The sequence below is a fragment of the Bufo bufo genome, chromosome 3 (genome assembly GCF_905171765.1).
Source record: "Bufo bufo chromosome 3, aBufBuf1.1, whole genome shotgun sequence".
NCBI lineage: Eukaryota > Metazoa > Chordata > Amphibia > Anura > Bufonidae > Bufo > Bufo bufo.
The window spans coordinates 268,765,417-268,781,553 of NC_053391.1; the positions used below are offsets into that span (position 1 = coordinate 268,765,417).

Genomic DNA, 16,137 nt, shown 5'->3' on the forward strand with positions numbered 1-16,137 from the left:
AGATATGAGTGGTGGCACTGGGCAAGTGGGCACAGTATACGCTGTGAGCCTGACACACGCTGGCAGCTGCAGGCAGGCAACTGCAATTAGATTACACAGGGAAAAAAAATAAAAAGCAGACTGATGTTCTAGCCCTAAAAAGGGCTTTTTGGGGTGCTGTCCTTACAGCAGAGATCAGATGAGTCCTTCAGGACTGTAGTGGACACTGAATACACTAGACTAGCTATCGATTTCCCTATTAAATCAGCAGCAGCTACACTGTCCCTCCTCTCACTAAGAATGCAGCTTCTGAATGAATCTAAAATGGATGCTGTCCAGGAGGTGGGAGGGTCTGCTGCTGATTGGCTGGAATGTGTCTGCTGACTGTGAGGTACAGGGTCAAAGTTTACTCAATGATGACAAATAGGGGGCGGACCGAACATCGCATATTTTCGCCCGCCGCGGCGAACGCGAACAAGCTATGTTCGCCGGGAACTATTCGCCGGCGAACTATTCGGGACATCTCTAGCTGTTCTGCGAGTCCGTAGCATGACACCCGCTCATCTGAAAGAGGCCTAAGGTTATACGGTCAGTTTTAGGGTTAGGATTAGCATTAGGGCCAGTATTAGAATTAGGGTCAGTATTAGAGTTAGGGGCCAGTATTGGGGTAAGAGTCAGCATTAGGGTACATTCACACAACCGCATTTTTATTCTATCATAGGGCTGGCCATGTGTGTTCCACAATATGCAGAACGCACATGGCTGGTATCCATGTTTTGCAGATCCACAATTTGTGGACCGCAAAACTCATACGGTCGTGAGAATGTAGACTTAGGGTTAGGGGTCAGTATTAAGGCTAGGGACAGTATTTAGGGGTCACTATTAGGGTTAAGGGTGAGGGGCCAGTATAAGGGTTAGGGGTCAGGGGCCAGAATTAGGAGTCAGTACTAGAGTTAGGAGTCAGAGGCCAGTATTAAGGGGTCAGTACTAGGGTTAGGGGTCATGGGCCAGTAGTTGGGGTCAGCACTAGGGTTAGGGGACAGGGGCCAGTATTAGGGGGTCAGTACTAGGCTTAGGGGTCAGGGGACAGTATTTGGAGTCAGTACCAGAGTTATGGGTCAGGGACCAGTATTAGGGGGTCAGTACTAGGGTAAGGGGTCAGGGGCCAGTACTAAGGTTAGTGGCAGGAAACAGTATTAGGGCATATGGATAGAATAGAGGAGGGCAGTTTAGGGTATACTTACCTGTCTTGGCGGCAGCGCGGTTCCGTGATGCAGACTCGGCTTCTTCTGGCCAGGAGTAGCGTAGCAGGGAACCAGTGGTTTCCTTGTCCTGCCGGTGCTGGCTGCTGCAGGCACAATTGTATCTGTGTCCAGTGGACACAGATGCAATTGAGTTCAAGGGCCACAGTGGCCCAAGACATACCCGCCCAGGGGGCAAGTGCCCTCCAGGCCCCCGGCCCAGCCCGCCCCTGGGTCCTACACAGGGAGCCATTGGGATCAACTGTATTGGTATCCTGACCACGACAATACAGTTAAATCTGTAATTAATTAATGGTAGAAGTGTCAGAATGTTATCTGGCAGCTGTGCAGAGAGGTTGGAGGGCTCATCAGGAATCTTCCTGGTAAGATCTATGGCCAGTTCTCCCCTTGTTCCAGGTGCAATATATGCAGAAGTTCTGAAAGTTAACCAATTTTTGGACGGTTTATGCTTGGTCAAATTCATAAATGATCTGATCCAATGTATATGGTTGCTTGCTGCGCTTTTGTGTGTGTGTCATGGGAACGGCCATATGAGCGCCGGTTAGCCTGCACGCCACACATGCAGTACCACTCGGTCCTTTCTACAGCCAGAGAAACTCAGTGCCTTTCTCTAAAAGCTCCTGATGAGGTCTTCGCAAAATAATCGCGCAAAATGCGTTGAGCTAGATGGGCCACTGGGCTGCAAGAGAGTGCAGCAATTTAGAAGCGGTTTTGTATTTTTCTCTCCTCCCAGAATAGTGCAGAGCAAGCACAGTATAGATTGACAGGATATGAGACACTTAGTGCCTGGTCAAGTAGTACATAGCGCTGCAGGGAATGGAGACAGATACTTAGTAGTCCATTAGCACGTATCCAATGTCAGGGCATGCAACAGATTGCTAATAAATAGTCCCTGATAATTGTTGGTTATATATGTTCTAAGCAGGGTTTATTTTCAATCCCCTCCTAGGAACCTTTAGTGCTAGGGCATATTACGGTACTTTCACACTGCTAGCATTTACTGAATAATATACTGCAGGGTGTAATCTCTAATTTCCCCCCTCGCCTATGACAGCACCCTTGGATAGTGTCCGCCCCCTCCTCAGGACAGGAAACAGGAAACACTTGAAAAGGAGGTACCGACCCCCTTCATGCCAGTTCTGTTTCCTATCCTAAGGGACAGGTCTTGGATTCACACCACACCACACCACAAAGGAGAGCTGCGGGCGCCCCATGTGAGTAACTTAAGAGAAGGGCCTACCCGGCGGTGTAAGTCTTCTTTAAGAAGCCGCTGCAGAAGTCTGGACCTCTGTCTCTTCCCCCCGCTCTGGTCCCTTCTCCGTCGGGAGGCTTGTTTCAGGTCTCCTGAGTGGTGAACCTCTGTGGCCGTGTTCCACATGTTCGGCTGCCAGCGTCTGATGTCACTTCCGTTTTCGGTGGGTGGCGCGGACGTCACTTCCGGTTTCGGTGGTTGGCGCTGACGTCACTAACGGACGCCGATATTGCTCAGGGCAGGGGAAGGAAGCATGTGCTGCTGAAGACCGGAAGTGCGAGGAGCCAGTGCGTGCCCGGCAGAGTTCAAGTTCAGCCAGCTCACACTGCTATCTGGAGAAGAAGCTAGCAGCATCTGTCTCCATACTCTGCTATTCAAGCGTCAACATGGAACAGTCACAGCGCGCAGAACCCACTGAAACCACCAATGAGTCTTCTATACCACGGTGGGGTAAGAGGGGTTAATACCCCAGATTTCTAGAATTCTTATTTCTTATGGGGCTATTTTTATGTTTAGGTGTCCAAAGAAAGTAGAAGGGTCTCCAGATCCAGAGATAAGGGGTGTGCAATTTGTAAGAAAAAGCTACCCTCCGGCTGCGGGAAGCCTATTTGCCAAGTCTGCGTGGCCAAGCTATTAGAGGATGAGGCCCCATCTCTTATGACAAGTCTTAAACAGATGATCCGGGACGAAGTAAGAGAGTCAGTAAAGGAGTCGGTTAATAGCCTCCTGGAGAACCGCCCAAGCACCTCTGCAGCCGCGTCTATTCCCCCCTCCAGCGACCATGAATCATTGTCAGGATTGGAGGAAGAGGGAGAAGGACCATCATCGGATGAATCCTTTGATGATCATATAGCGGGAAGACCACTGTTTCAGACAGAAAATATTAGCTCCTTACTTAGAGTAGTTCGAGCTACCATGGGGTTAGATGATTATAAAGAAACACAGTCTGTTAGAGACTCCATGTTTGAAGGTCTGGGCCCAAAAAAGATAAAAGGGTTTGACGTCCCGAAAATATTTCTGCAGTTATTAAAAAGGAATGGAGCAGACCAGATAGAAAGTTTTTTATTCCCTCGGCCTTGAAACGTAAATACCCGTTTGATGAGGAAGTTTCGGCGGCGTGGGATAGAGCCCCAAAATTTCTAGAAAGGCAACCCTTCCCTTTGAAGACTCTGGGAGTTTAAAGGATCCTATGGATAGAAGGGCTGAGATTTACTTAAAAAAGAGCTGGGAGGCAACAGCGGGTGCCTTTAGACCTGCTATTGCTGCCACCTCTGTGGCTAGGTCACTTAAGATTTGGATAAAGGAGCTAGAGGAGCATATTAAGGAGGGAACCCCAAGGGAAGAGTTGCTTTCCTCCTTTCCAACCATATTTAACGCAATAGATTTCCTTGCGGATGCTTCTGTGGACTCTTTGAAGTTCTCGGCTAGAGCTTCCGCCCTCTCTAATTCAGCTCGTAGAGCCATATGGTTGAAGGACTGGAAGGGTGACTCTTCCTCTAAGGCTAAATTATGCGCAATACCTTGCCAGGGTGAATTCCTATTTGGCCCTGTGTTAGATGACCTGCTTGAGAAGGCATCAGATAAAAAGAAGGGCTTCCCATCAACAGGCCAGCAGTCTCATAAAAGACCTTTCCGCCCTCAACGAAATAAAAATACCTATAGAAGGCGGGAGGTATCCAAGCAGGTTCCAGGTGCTGCCAGAAAGTCCAAGGAATATCTTTTTTCTGGTGCAGAAGCCTCCAAAAAGCAGCAGCAATGACACCAGAGCCCCAGTAGGAGGTCGGCTTTTACTTTTCACAGAACATTGAAGGATAATATCAAACAGCCCTTGGATAATCTCTATCCTTTCAGAAGGCTACAAGATAAATTTTCTGAGACTGCCGCCAGAAAGATATGTTGTAACAGACTATCGTTCCAGTCCCCAAAAGCAAGCGGCCTTGGTTTCAGAAGTATCTTCCCTTCTAGCAAAAAATGTTCTGTCAGAAGTCCCAGTTCAGGAAAGAAAATTTTTTTTTTATTCAACTCTCTTTTTTGTAAAAAAAACTGAATGGCTCCTACCGTACAATAATAAACCTAAAATTGCTGAACAAGTTCCTAGTGTACGAGAAATTTTGTATGGAAACAATCAAGTCTATGATACTAAATCTGTTTCCAGAGTGTTTCATGGCATCCCTAGATCTCAGGGATGCATACTACCACGTCCCCATACATCCCAATCATCAGAGATTCCTGAGAGTAGCTGTTTAGTTGGAGGACAGAATACTTCACTTACAATTTCGGGCTCTTCCCTTTGGACTATCTCAAGCCCCCAGGGTATTCACGAAAATTGTGGGGGAGATGATGGCCCATCTGAGTGAGAGGGATCTGGTGGTCATTCCATACCTAGACGACTTCCTCCTTCTCTCTCAGACGTCGGAACAGCTAATGGGGCAGATTTCATGGTTCAGAGAGACATTAGACAGATTGGGTTGGGACCTGAACCTAGAGAAGTCCAATCTAGTGCCGAGTCAGTTGTGCACCTTTTTAAGGATGACCCTAGACTCAAGGCAGCAGATTTGTTCTCTTCCCCTTCACAAGGCTCGCCTAATCATATCCCAGGTTCAGGGACTTGCCTTTCGACAGTCAGTATCTCTAAGGGAGGCCATGTCAGTCTTAGGTCTCATGACGGCAGCTATCCCAGGAGTAGAGTGGGCGCAATTCCATTCCAGACCTCTCCAGCTACAAATTCTGGAAGTCTGGGACAAAGATCCCTTATCCCTAGACTCTATTATCCATCTATCACCTCATCCCCTCTCCTCCCTAAATTGGTGGACCAACCTGTCAAATCTTCAGGGAGGTCTCCCGTGGCAGAGACAGGAGGTCTTATTTCTCACCACGGATGCAAGCCCCTTTGGTTGGGGGGCTCATATACAGTCTCTTCTGCTACAGGGTCAGTGGGATCGAAAGAGTCAGGATCAGTCTCACAATTTCAGAGAATTGAAAGCTATATTCATGGCCCTGAAGGGGAGTCTTCAGTTAATAAGAGGAAGAAATGTTTAGATTTATTCAGACAACATGACAGCTGTGGCATACATCAACAGGCAGGAAGGTACCAGATCGCCGAGTGTTATGTCCCTAAGTCAGGAAATATTTCAATTGGCAGGAGATTCTCTCTCATCAATTTCTGCAGTTCATCTAATCCCATTTCTGCAGTTCATCTAATCCAACAGGGAGAATGGTCTCTAGACCAACAGATATTCGACAAAATAACTGCGTTATGGGGCCGCCCAGTCATCGATCTTTTTGCCGCAAACTTCAGTTACCCTCTCAGGAGGGCCTGGTATTTGGACAGAAAGACTTTCAGGCAATTGTCTCTCCCTAAAATCTTATCTCGCTGATAAATCCAAGGGTGCTGTCATAGGCGAGGGGGGAAATATGGGATTACACTTACCGGTAATCTTTTTTCCTTGAGCCTATGACAGCACCCGCTTACTTCCCTCCCCCAAAAAAAAAAAAGGTGTGTGTGTGTATATATATATATATATATATATATATATATATATATATATATATATAGAGAGAGAGAGAGAGAGATAGATATATGACTAGTAGTGCTATAAGATGTTTGTTTCCTTAGTTCTTGAAATAGTACTGGCATGAAGGGGGTCAGTACCTCCTTTTCAAGTGGTTGTGTTTCCTTTTTCCTGTTCTGAGGAGGGAGCGGACACTATCCAAGGGTGCTGTCATCGACTCAAGGAAAAAAGATTACCGGTAAGTGTAATCCCATATTTCTCTTAGGGGGAATATATCTATATTTCTCTAGACCTACACACCATCTGGGTCTATCCAGAGTGGGGAGTTGGCAGATAGTAAATGCCCCTAATAGATATATTCCTATGCCACTATTGAACATAGGTACCTATTATTATTGCACTATTGTGTCAGTTAGGGCATGCCCCCCCCCCCCCCATCTGCCTGTTCCTTATTAACAGGATGTCTTGACTATTGTTTTAACGAATACACCAATAACGATACTATTATTTTTTATTTTTAACCGTCCAACACAGGCAGTGAAACATAGTGTCATGGGAGAGCAACCAAACGGAATGGAATGCATTCTGGTGCACTCCGTTTTGTTCAGTTCAGGTTTGTTCCCATTGACAATGAATGGGGACAAAACTGAAGCGTTTCCCTCCGGTATTGAGATCCTATGACAGATCTCAATAGCGGAAATTTAAAACGCTGGTGTTAAAGTAGCCTAAGTCTTCTGCATACAGTAAGTTATGCAGTCATTGAATATCAATATACTGTATAATAATACAGTTTCTGCGTATGTGTACCTCACAATAAAAAAATAAAATTCTGTATTGTAGGCCGTGAATTTAGAAACAAGCTCTCTAATAGAAAGTTGGAATGGCACAAGAGATAAGCAGTCATATTCACATCACTTGAAGAGAAATGCAAACACTACTTTTACTTGGGCATTCCAAAGAACCAGTGTTAAAAAGGATGGGGTATGTAGTCTACATTAGTTTTGCCAGTTTTTCTTTTGTTATATAATATAATTCTGAATTTCTGATAATGTGAACAATGACTGATTAACAGGTTATGGCTACATTGCGATCTGTTGCGCTGTAGCAGGGCAGCCATAGAAACGAACGGGGTAGCAGAGTGACTCAGACATTTTCTGTGACTGTTACCCTACATTATCAAAAGATCCAAATTGGTTAGATTTATTTTGCGATTCTGGGGATGTGGTCACTGCAAACGTAGTGACCCTATTAATCTCTATGGGAACACAACCAAGATCACCATGTAGCCGTACCCGTATGTAGTCACTGCTAAAATTTCAATGTGTTAACTCACCGAAAACGTGATAAATAATTGATTAATGGGGTCTCCACTACTGGGACGCCAATGATTATTGTAATGAAGGTCATGAGTCCCATTCTGGATGAACTTAAATGGGGCAGTAGTCAAGTATGTGCACTGCCACTCAATTCAAAGTCTCCAAGCAATCATACATTTAAAGGGTTTCTGTCACCCCGCAAAACTCATTATTTTTTTTTTGGATAGTTAGATTGCTCATAGTGCGATATAGCAGAATATAATGCTCTTACTTACTTTCATGCGGCCGATTCTTTATAAAACGAACTTTTATAATATGTAAATGAGGGCTCTACCAGCAAGTAGGGCGTCTACTTGCTGGTAGCTGCTGCAGAAATCCGCCCCCTCGCCGTGTTGATTGACAGGGCCAGCCGTGATCTCCTCCTCCGGCCGGCCCTGTCAGTAATTCAAAAATCGCGCGCCTCGCGTCATTCGGCGCAGGCGCTCTGAGATGAGGAGGCTCGTATCCTCAGCACTCCCTCAGTGCGCCTGCGCCGATGACGTCTTCTCTTTCGGTGATGTCATCGGCGCAGGCGCACTGAGGGAGTGCTGAGGATACGAGCCTCCTCATCTCAGAGCGCCTGCGCCGAATGACGCGAGGCGCGCGATTTTTGAATTACTGACAGGGCCGGCCGGAGGAGGAGATCACGGCTGGCCCTGTCAATCAACACGGCGAGGGGGCGGATTTCTGCAGCAGCTACCAGCAAGTAGACGCCCTACTTGCTGGTAGAGCCCTCATTTACATATTATAAAAGTTCGTTTTATAAAGAATCGGCCGCATGAAAGTAAGTAAGAGCATTATATTCTGCTATATCGCACTATGAGCAATCTAACTATCCAAAAAAATAATAATTAGTTTTGCAGGGTGACAGAAACCCTTTAACCATTTTTATATGCAGGCAATTAACAAAGAAGAGGTTAATGTAACTCCTTAACTCCAGTTCACAGCAATGACCTTCATTATAGTAAATAAAAAATTTGACAACAGCTGAACGACACTCATCAGACAATTATGGTTTATGGAATAATTTGTTATGTATACAGACATTAGTTGTAGGGTGCATTGGACCGTATTGTTGGCCCACGTCTGATCCACATTTTTTACGGATCGCACGTCTACCCATTCATTTCTATAAAGGCTGTAAAAGATGTGGGCAGCACACAGATGTCATCCATGTGCTGTCTGCATCCATGTGGCCAATTTGCAAATTATAGAACTTTTCCTATACTTGTCTATTTTGATGACAAGAATAGGTATTTTTTTCAATAGGGCCCGCACAAAGTGCAGGATGCACCCGGACCGCATCCATATTTTGCAGATCCACGATTTGTGGACCCCAAAGCAAATATGATGATGTGAATGCCCCCATGCAGTCATTACCTTTATGAACATGGTCCTTAATATGATTAGTGTGGAGTCAGGCACAGCTTTATGTGACAACTTTTGATGCAATTTTTTGAGCCAAAGCCAGAACTGGGTTGGGAGGAAATGAGCAGGAAAATCCCTATTAAACAAGGTATGCTGCCTGGTAAAGTTAATCCTGCTGGTTAAAATGATGCCTATCTTGTGAAAATGGATTGCAGCGTTGCTGAGAAAATAGACTTTTATTCTTTATCCAAGTTAAGGCTTTTGTGCACCAAGGGGTGGGGCCTAGCCATTCAGTGCACCTCAGCTTTCTAGTGCAAGCCACACTCGTCGGTGTACTAAAGCCCTATTTTGCATAGTGTGGGTCCCAGAGGTCCTAGCGATATGCCCCCAATGTCTGAGGTGAGACAACTCTTTTAACCTTTATTCATTAGTACATTAAAGGGGTTGTCTTACTTCAGAAAGTGGCATTTATCACGTAGAGAAAGTTAACACAAGCCACTTACTAATGTACTGTTATTATGCATATTGCTTCCTTTGCTGGCGTGATTCATTTTTTCCATCACATTATACAATGGTTACGACCACCCTGCAATCTATCAGCAGTGGTCGTGCTTGCACACTATATGAAAAAGCATTGGCCTTTCTGGTGGCCGGGATCGTGTAAACACACACATAGGCTAGTGCTTTTTCCTACAGTTATTTTAGAAGATGTATCGCTTTCACCCTAAAAGCCTCAGAGGTTTTTTCGTTTTGCGTTTTAATTTTTCACCCCCTGCCTTACCAGGGCCATAACTTTTTTTTTTTTCACATAACTGTATGAGGGCTTGTTTGTTGAGGGACAAGTTGCTCTAATCCCACCATCCCAAATGGGGTGAGATTGGAACAAAACACAATTCCACAACAGTTTTATGGGTTTTATTTTTACAGGTCAGTAAAATTATGGCAAAACCACATATGTATAGTTTTTCTTGCATTTTAATACTGAAAACAAAATAAAAACCTTGAAAAAAAAAATGTTGTCGCCATATTCTGACCCATCTAGTTATGTGTACAGAACTTTGTGAGGGCTCATTTTTGTCTGGGTGATTTGTACTTTTCATTGATACAATTTTGGGGTGTTTATGACTTTTTCATCAGTTTTTATTTTATTATTTGGTGGGAGCTGAAGCGACAAAAAATGGCAAATCGGCCATTTAGACTTTTTTATGGGCATTTTTTCACTCGGCGATGATGTGTATTTTGGGGAAAGGGGGGTGATTTAATTTTTTTAAATACACTGCTCAAAAAAATAAAGGGAACACTTAAACAACACGATGTAACTCCAAGTCAATCACACTTCTGTGAAATCAAACTGTCCACTTAGGAAGCAACACTGAGTGACAATCAATTTCACATGCTGTTGTGCAAATGGGATAGACAACAGGTGGAAATTATAGGCAATTAGCAAGACACCCCCAATAAAGGAATGGTTCTGCAGGTGGTGACCTGACCACTTCTCAGTTCCTATGCTTCCTGGCTGATGTTTTGGTCACTTTTGAATGCTGCCGGTGCTTTCACTCTAGTGGTAGCATGAGACGGAGTCTACAACCCACACAAGTGGCTCAGGTAGTGCAGCTTATCCAGGATGGCACATCAATGCGAGCTGTGGCAAGAAGGTTTGCTGTGTCTGTCAGCGTAGTGTCCAGAGCATGGAGGCGCTACCAGGAGACAGGCCAGTACATCAGGAGACGTGGAGGAGGCCGTAGGAGGGCAAAAACCTAGCAGCAGGACCGCTACCTCTGCCTTTGTGCAAGGAGGAACAGGAGGAGCACTGCCAGAGCCCTGCAAAATGACCTCCAGCAGGCCACAAATGTGCATGTGTCTGCTCAAACGGTCAGAAACAGACTCCATGAGGGTGATATGAGGGCCCGACGTCCACAGGTGGGGGTTGTGCTTACAGCCCAACACCGTGCAGGACGTTTGGCATTTGCCAGAAAACACCAAGATTGGCAAATTCCCCACTGGCGCCCTGTGCTCTTCACAGATGAAAGCAGGTTCATACTGAGCACATGTGACAGACATGACAGAGTCTGGAGACGCCGTGGAGAACGTTCTGCTGCCTGCAACATCCTCCAGCATGACCGGTTTGGCATTAGGTCAGTAATGGTGTGGGGTGACATTTCTTTGGAGGGCCGCACAGCCCTCCATGTGCTCGCCAGAGGTAGCCTGACTGCCATTAGGTACCGAGATGAGATCCTCAGACCCCTTGTGAGACCATATGCTGGTGCGGTTGGCCCTGGGTTCCTCCTAATGCAAGACAATGCTAGACCTCATGTGGCTGGAGTGTGTCAGCAGTTCCTGCAAGACGAAGGCATTGATGCTATGGACTGACCCGCCCGTTCCCCAGACCTGAATCCAATTGAGCACATCTGGGACATCACGTCTCGCTCTATCCACCAACGTCACGTTGCACCACAGACTGTCCAGGAGTTGGCAGATGCTTTAGTCCAGGTCTGGGAGGAGATCCCTCAGGAGACTGTCCGCCACCTCATCAGGAGCATGCACAGGTGTTGTAGGGAGGTCATACAGGCACGTGGAGGCCACACACACTACTGAGCCTCATTTTGACTTGTTTTAAGGGCATTACATCAAAGTTGGATCAGCCTGTAGTGTGTTTTTCCACTTTAATTTTGAGGGTGACTCCAAATCCAGACCTCCATGGGTTAAAAAATTTGATTTCTATTTTTTTTTCGGTGTGATTTTGTTGTCAGCACCTTCAACTATGTAAAGAACAAAGTATTTCAGAAGAATATTTAATTAATTCAGATCTAGGATGTGTTATTTTTGTGTTCCCTTTATTTTTTTGAGCAGTGTATATTTCTAAAAACATTAACTTTTTTTTATAGTTCCCATAGGGAACTATAACAAGCAATCATTAGATTGCTTCCCTCATACGGGGAGATTTTGATTTATCATTTCTTTTGCGCCTGAAAAGTGGCACAGGGGCGCTTTTTAATTGCGACCTTTTATAAAATTGGCACAGCGCCCACTTTTACATCATCCTTGCCACTTTTCAGGAAGGGGGCTTGGCCAGCTGTCCTGAGAAATGTATTCTTTGTAAAGGAAGCCAGAAATGTGTAGCAGCTCTGAGCAGAAAGCACCAGTCTGGATAAATCTCACCCTATTTTCCTATGGAGTCCTGTCTGTGGCAGGGGCTCCATAGGAACTAATGTGTGTATAATTGAGGTGCACAGAGGCTGCCACACACACCACGGCTCCCCTGATCCTCACCAGGGGGAGTTGGAACACACCTAGAAGTGCATGCTTCTGGGTTTTTGCACTCCCAGATGCCGTGGTTACGTTGCCTGTCTAAATGGGCTCGCAATAGACCAGTGAGAAGCTATTGTACGCATGCTGCTCCTCCTCATATTGAGCGGCTGTATAGTGTACTGTATTGTATTATTCAGACATCAGACCCACTGGATCTTCAAGAACCAAGTGGGTCTGGGTCACAAAAATGTAAAAAAAAAACTGTAAAAATAAAAAAACACATTTATCACTGATTAAAAATGAAAAAAATTAAATTCCCTACACATGTTTGACATTCGTAACGACCTGATCTATAAAATGGTCATGTTATTTTACCCGCACGGTGAACGCCATAAAAAAAAAAAAATTATGAAATTTAAATTTTGCCCACCTTACTTCCCAAAAAAGGTAATAAAAGTGATCCAAAAAGTTGTATGTACGCCAAAATAGTGCCAATCAAACCGTCACCTCATCCCGCAAAAAATTAGACCCTACCTAATATAATCGCCCAAAAACTGAAAAAACTATGGTTCTCAGAATATGGAGACACAAAAACAAGATTATATTTTTTTTGTTTCAAAAATGAAATAATAGTGTAAAACTTACATAAATAAAAAAAAGTATACATATTAGCTATCGCTGCGTCCGTAATAAACTTCTCTATAAAAATATCACATGATCTAAACCCTCAGGTAAATACAGTGAAAAATAAATAAATTTTTAACTGTGTAAAAAAAAGCTCTTTTTTGTCACCTTACATCACAAAAAGTGTAATAGCAAGCGATCAAAAAGTCATACGCACCCCAAAATAGTGCCAATCAAACCGTCATTTCATCCCGCAAATATCATACCCTACCAAAGATATTTGCCCAAAAACTGAAAAAACTATGGCTCTCAGACTATGGAGACACTAAAACATGATTTATTTTGTTTCAAAAATGAAATCATTGTGTAAAACTTACATAAATAAAAAAAATAGTATACATATTAGGTATCGCCGCGTCCGTGACAACCTGCTCTATAAAAATATCACATGATCTAACCTGTTAGACGAATGTTGAAGATAAAAACGGTGCCAAAACAGCTATTTCTTGTTACCGTGCCTTACAAAAAGTGTAATATAGAGCAACCAAAAATCATGTACCGTAAACTAGTACCAACAATCAGGGCCGCTGATAGAAATCATGGGGCCCCGTACAGCATACATGACGGGGCCCCCTTCAGCTCCACCCCCTGATCCCTCCTTCAGCCACACCCCTGGCCCCGCCCTTGGCCCCTCCCCAGACGCCGCCTTGAAACAACATGCAGATTTGTCTACAAGTGATATTTATGGCGCTGGGGGGTCGTCTGTGAATGGCGCTGTTATGGAGGGGATCTGTGAATGGCACTGTTATGGAGGGGATCTGTGAATGGCACTGTTATGGAGGGGATCTGTGAATGGCACTTTTATGGAGGGGATCTGTGGATGGCACTGTTATGGAGGGGATCTGTGGATGGCACTGTTATGGAGGGGATCTGTGGATGGCACTGTTATGGAGGGGATCTGTGGATGGCACTGTTATGGAGGGGATCTGTGGATGGCACTGTTATGGAGGGGATCTGTGGATGGCACTGTTATGGAGAGGATCTGTGGATGGCACTGTTATGGAGGGGATCTGTGGATGGCACTGTTATGGGGGGATCTGTGGATGGCACTGTTATGGGGGGATCTGTGGATGGCACTGTTATAGAGGGGGATCTGTGGATGACACATACCGTATATAGCATCTTATGCTATGTGTCATCCACAGATACCCCTCCATAACAGTGCCATTCACAGATACCCTCCATAACAGTGCCATCCACAGATCCCCCCCATAACAGTCATCCACAGATCCCCCTATAACAGTGTCATCCACAGATACCCCCCATAACAGTGTCATCCACAGATCCCCCTCCATAATGGTGCCATCCACAGATCCCCCCCATAAGTGTCATCCACAGACCCCCCGGCCCCCCCCATAAGTGTCATCCACATGACAGACCCCCCCCCCATAACAGTGCCATCCACGGATCCCCCGCCCTCCCTATAACAGTGCCGTCATGACGTCATCCATATAGATCCCCCCCCGCCACTCACAGTAGTATACATTAATAAATCGGTGCAGCCGTGCAGGCTGCAGACAGTAACTTTAATTTTAGCACAGGCACAGCGCTCATCTCTTTACTAAAATACTACCTTACATTCAGCTCCTGCCTCCTCCCTCCACCCTCCAGCCTCCAGTAACAAGTGCGGGCGGCAGCGCTCACTCACTGACGTCACGCGCCTGCGCCGCCTAGTGGGAGGAGCAGGCGTGTGACGTCAGTGAGTGAGCGCCGCCCCCACACTGCCTGCTGTTACTGGAGCCAGCCCACTGACAGCAAAAAAATTAAAATGGCTCGGGAGTCGGCAGCCCGGGCCCCCCTGCCAGCCGGGCCCGGTACAACTGGGCCAGCTGTACTGGCCTATCAGCGGCCCTGCCAACAATACTGCCACCCTATCCCATATTTTCTAAAATGGGGTCACTTTTTTGGAGTTTATACTCTAGGGGTGCATTAAAGGGGCTTCAAATGGGACATGGTGTCACAAAACCGGTCCAGCAAAATCTGCCTTCCAAAACCGTATGGCATTACTTTCCTTCTGCACCCTGCCGTGTGCCCGTACAGCGGTTTACGACCACATATGGGGTATTTCTGTAAACTACAGAATCAGAGCCATAAATATTGAGTTTTGTTTGGCTGTTAACCCTTGCTTTGTAACTGGAAAAAAATTATTAAAATGGAAAATCTGCCAAAAGTGAAATTTTGAAATTGTATCTCTATTTTCCATTAAATCTTGTGCAACACTTAAAGGGTTACCAAAGTTTGTAAAATCAGTTTTGAATACCTTGAGGGGTGTAGTTTCTTAGATGGGGTCACTTTTATGGAGTTTCTACTCTAGGGGTGCATCAGGGGGGCTTCAAATGGGACATGGTGTCAAAAAAACCAGTCCTGCAAAATCTGCCTTCCAAAAACCATACGCCGCACCTTTTCCTTTACGCCCTACTGTGTCCCCGTACAGTAGTTTACGGCCACATATGGGGTTTTTCTGCAAACTACATAATCGGGGCAATAAATATAGCATTTTGTTTGGCTGTTAACCCTTGCTTTGTTACTGAAAAAAATAAATTCAAATTGAAAATTTGCCAAAAAATTGAAATTCTCAAATTATTTTTATATTTTTTATAAATTCTTTATTTTTCAAATTTTTCTAATTATTTTCAGACTTGAAAAGCATTTCCATTACAATCAGGTAACATCTTTAAAGCATCAGTTAGCTACAAAAGCCAGAAACAACATCAGATGAACATTATAAGTGATGTACATAAATGCTTAAGATGATACAATTATAGGCTATAGACGCATACTATTATTCAATATCTGTACATAAGAGCTCTTGTGCATCTATACTGGGAAGCCCCAGTCTGCTAGCTATGATCTTACTCTATAAAGTCGGAACCTCTGAAAGGAACATAAAAGGAGGGGAGGGGGGGGGGGGGGGGGCGACCAGCCGAGTCTCCCATATCATGTTTAATAATATCAGAATCATTTTCCAGTTATACTGAACTTGTTTTCATAATATCACATTGAGTCGCCACTTTACAACTCGCTCGCTCCTATGTGGAGCTCAGAGCAAGGTGGGCCCCTAGGCTCCCACCCCCTGCACAAGTGGCACATAATATATTAGATTTACTGCACTATATACATATATTCAATGTACAGCACCTCAACCAGCTTATGTTCATGTAAAAAACTTGTTAGATTATTTATTATATTTGAATGTATCCGTTCGGTGGGCCCCCAAAATACATTTTACTGATGGGCCCTAGGTACCCCAGTCCGACACTGCCCATAGATTCCAGGTCTTTAGAAAGCTATCATGACTTCTATTTATCCAGCTAGTCATTTCTTCGAAGTTGTGAATTTGATCTACCTTTGCCTTCCATTCTTGAAGGGTGGGAGTGTGCGTGTCTAACCAGTGTAGTGGTATGAGAGACTTAGCTATTGCTATCATATGAGTTATAAGGTTTTTCTGTAGGTGCGTAATGGCTAGTGGGTTTCAA

At 44.9% G+C, this 16,137-nt stretch overlaps 1 protein-coding gene across 1 annotated transcript in view; it reads left to right on the plus strand.

Annotated features, from left to right (window-relative positions):
• Nucleotides 1-16,137, plus strand: part of ELAPOR1 (endosome-lysosome associated apoptosis and autophagy regulator 1) — an 810,939-nt gene that overhangs the window by 325,713 nt on the left and 469,089 nt on the right. Inside the window, exon 13 of the mRNA XM_040422210.1 lies at nucleotides 6,846-6,986. Coding sequence (XP_040278144.1) covers nucleotides 6,846-6,986 — 141 coding nt within the window. The remainder of the gene's footprint in view (nucleotides 1-6,845; nucleotides 6,987-16,137) is intronic.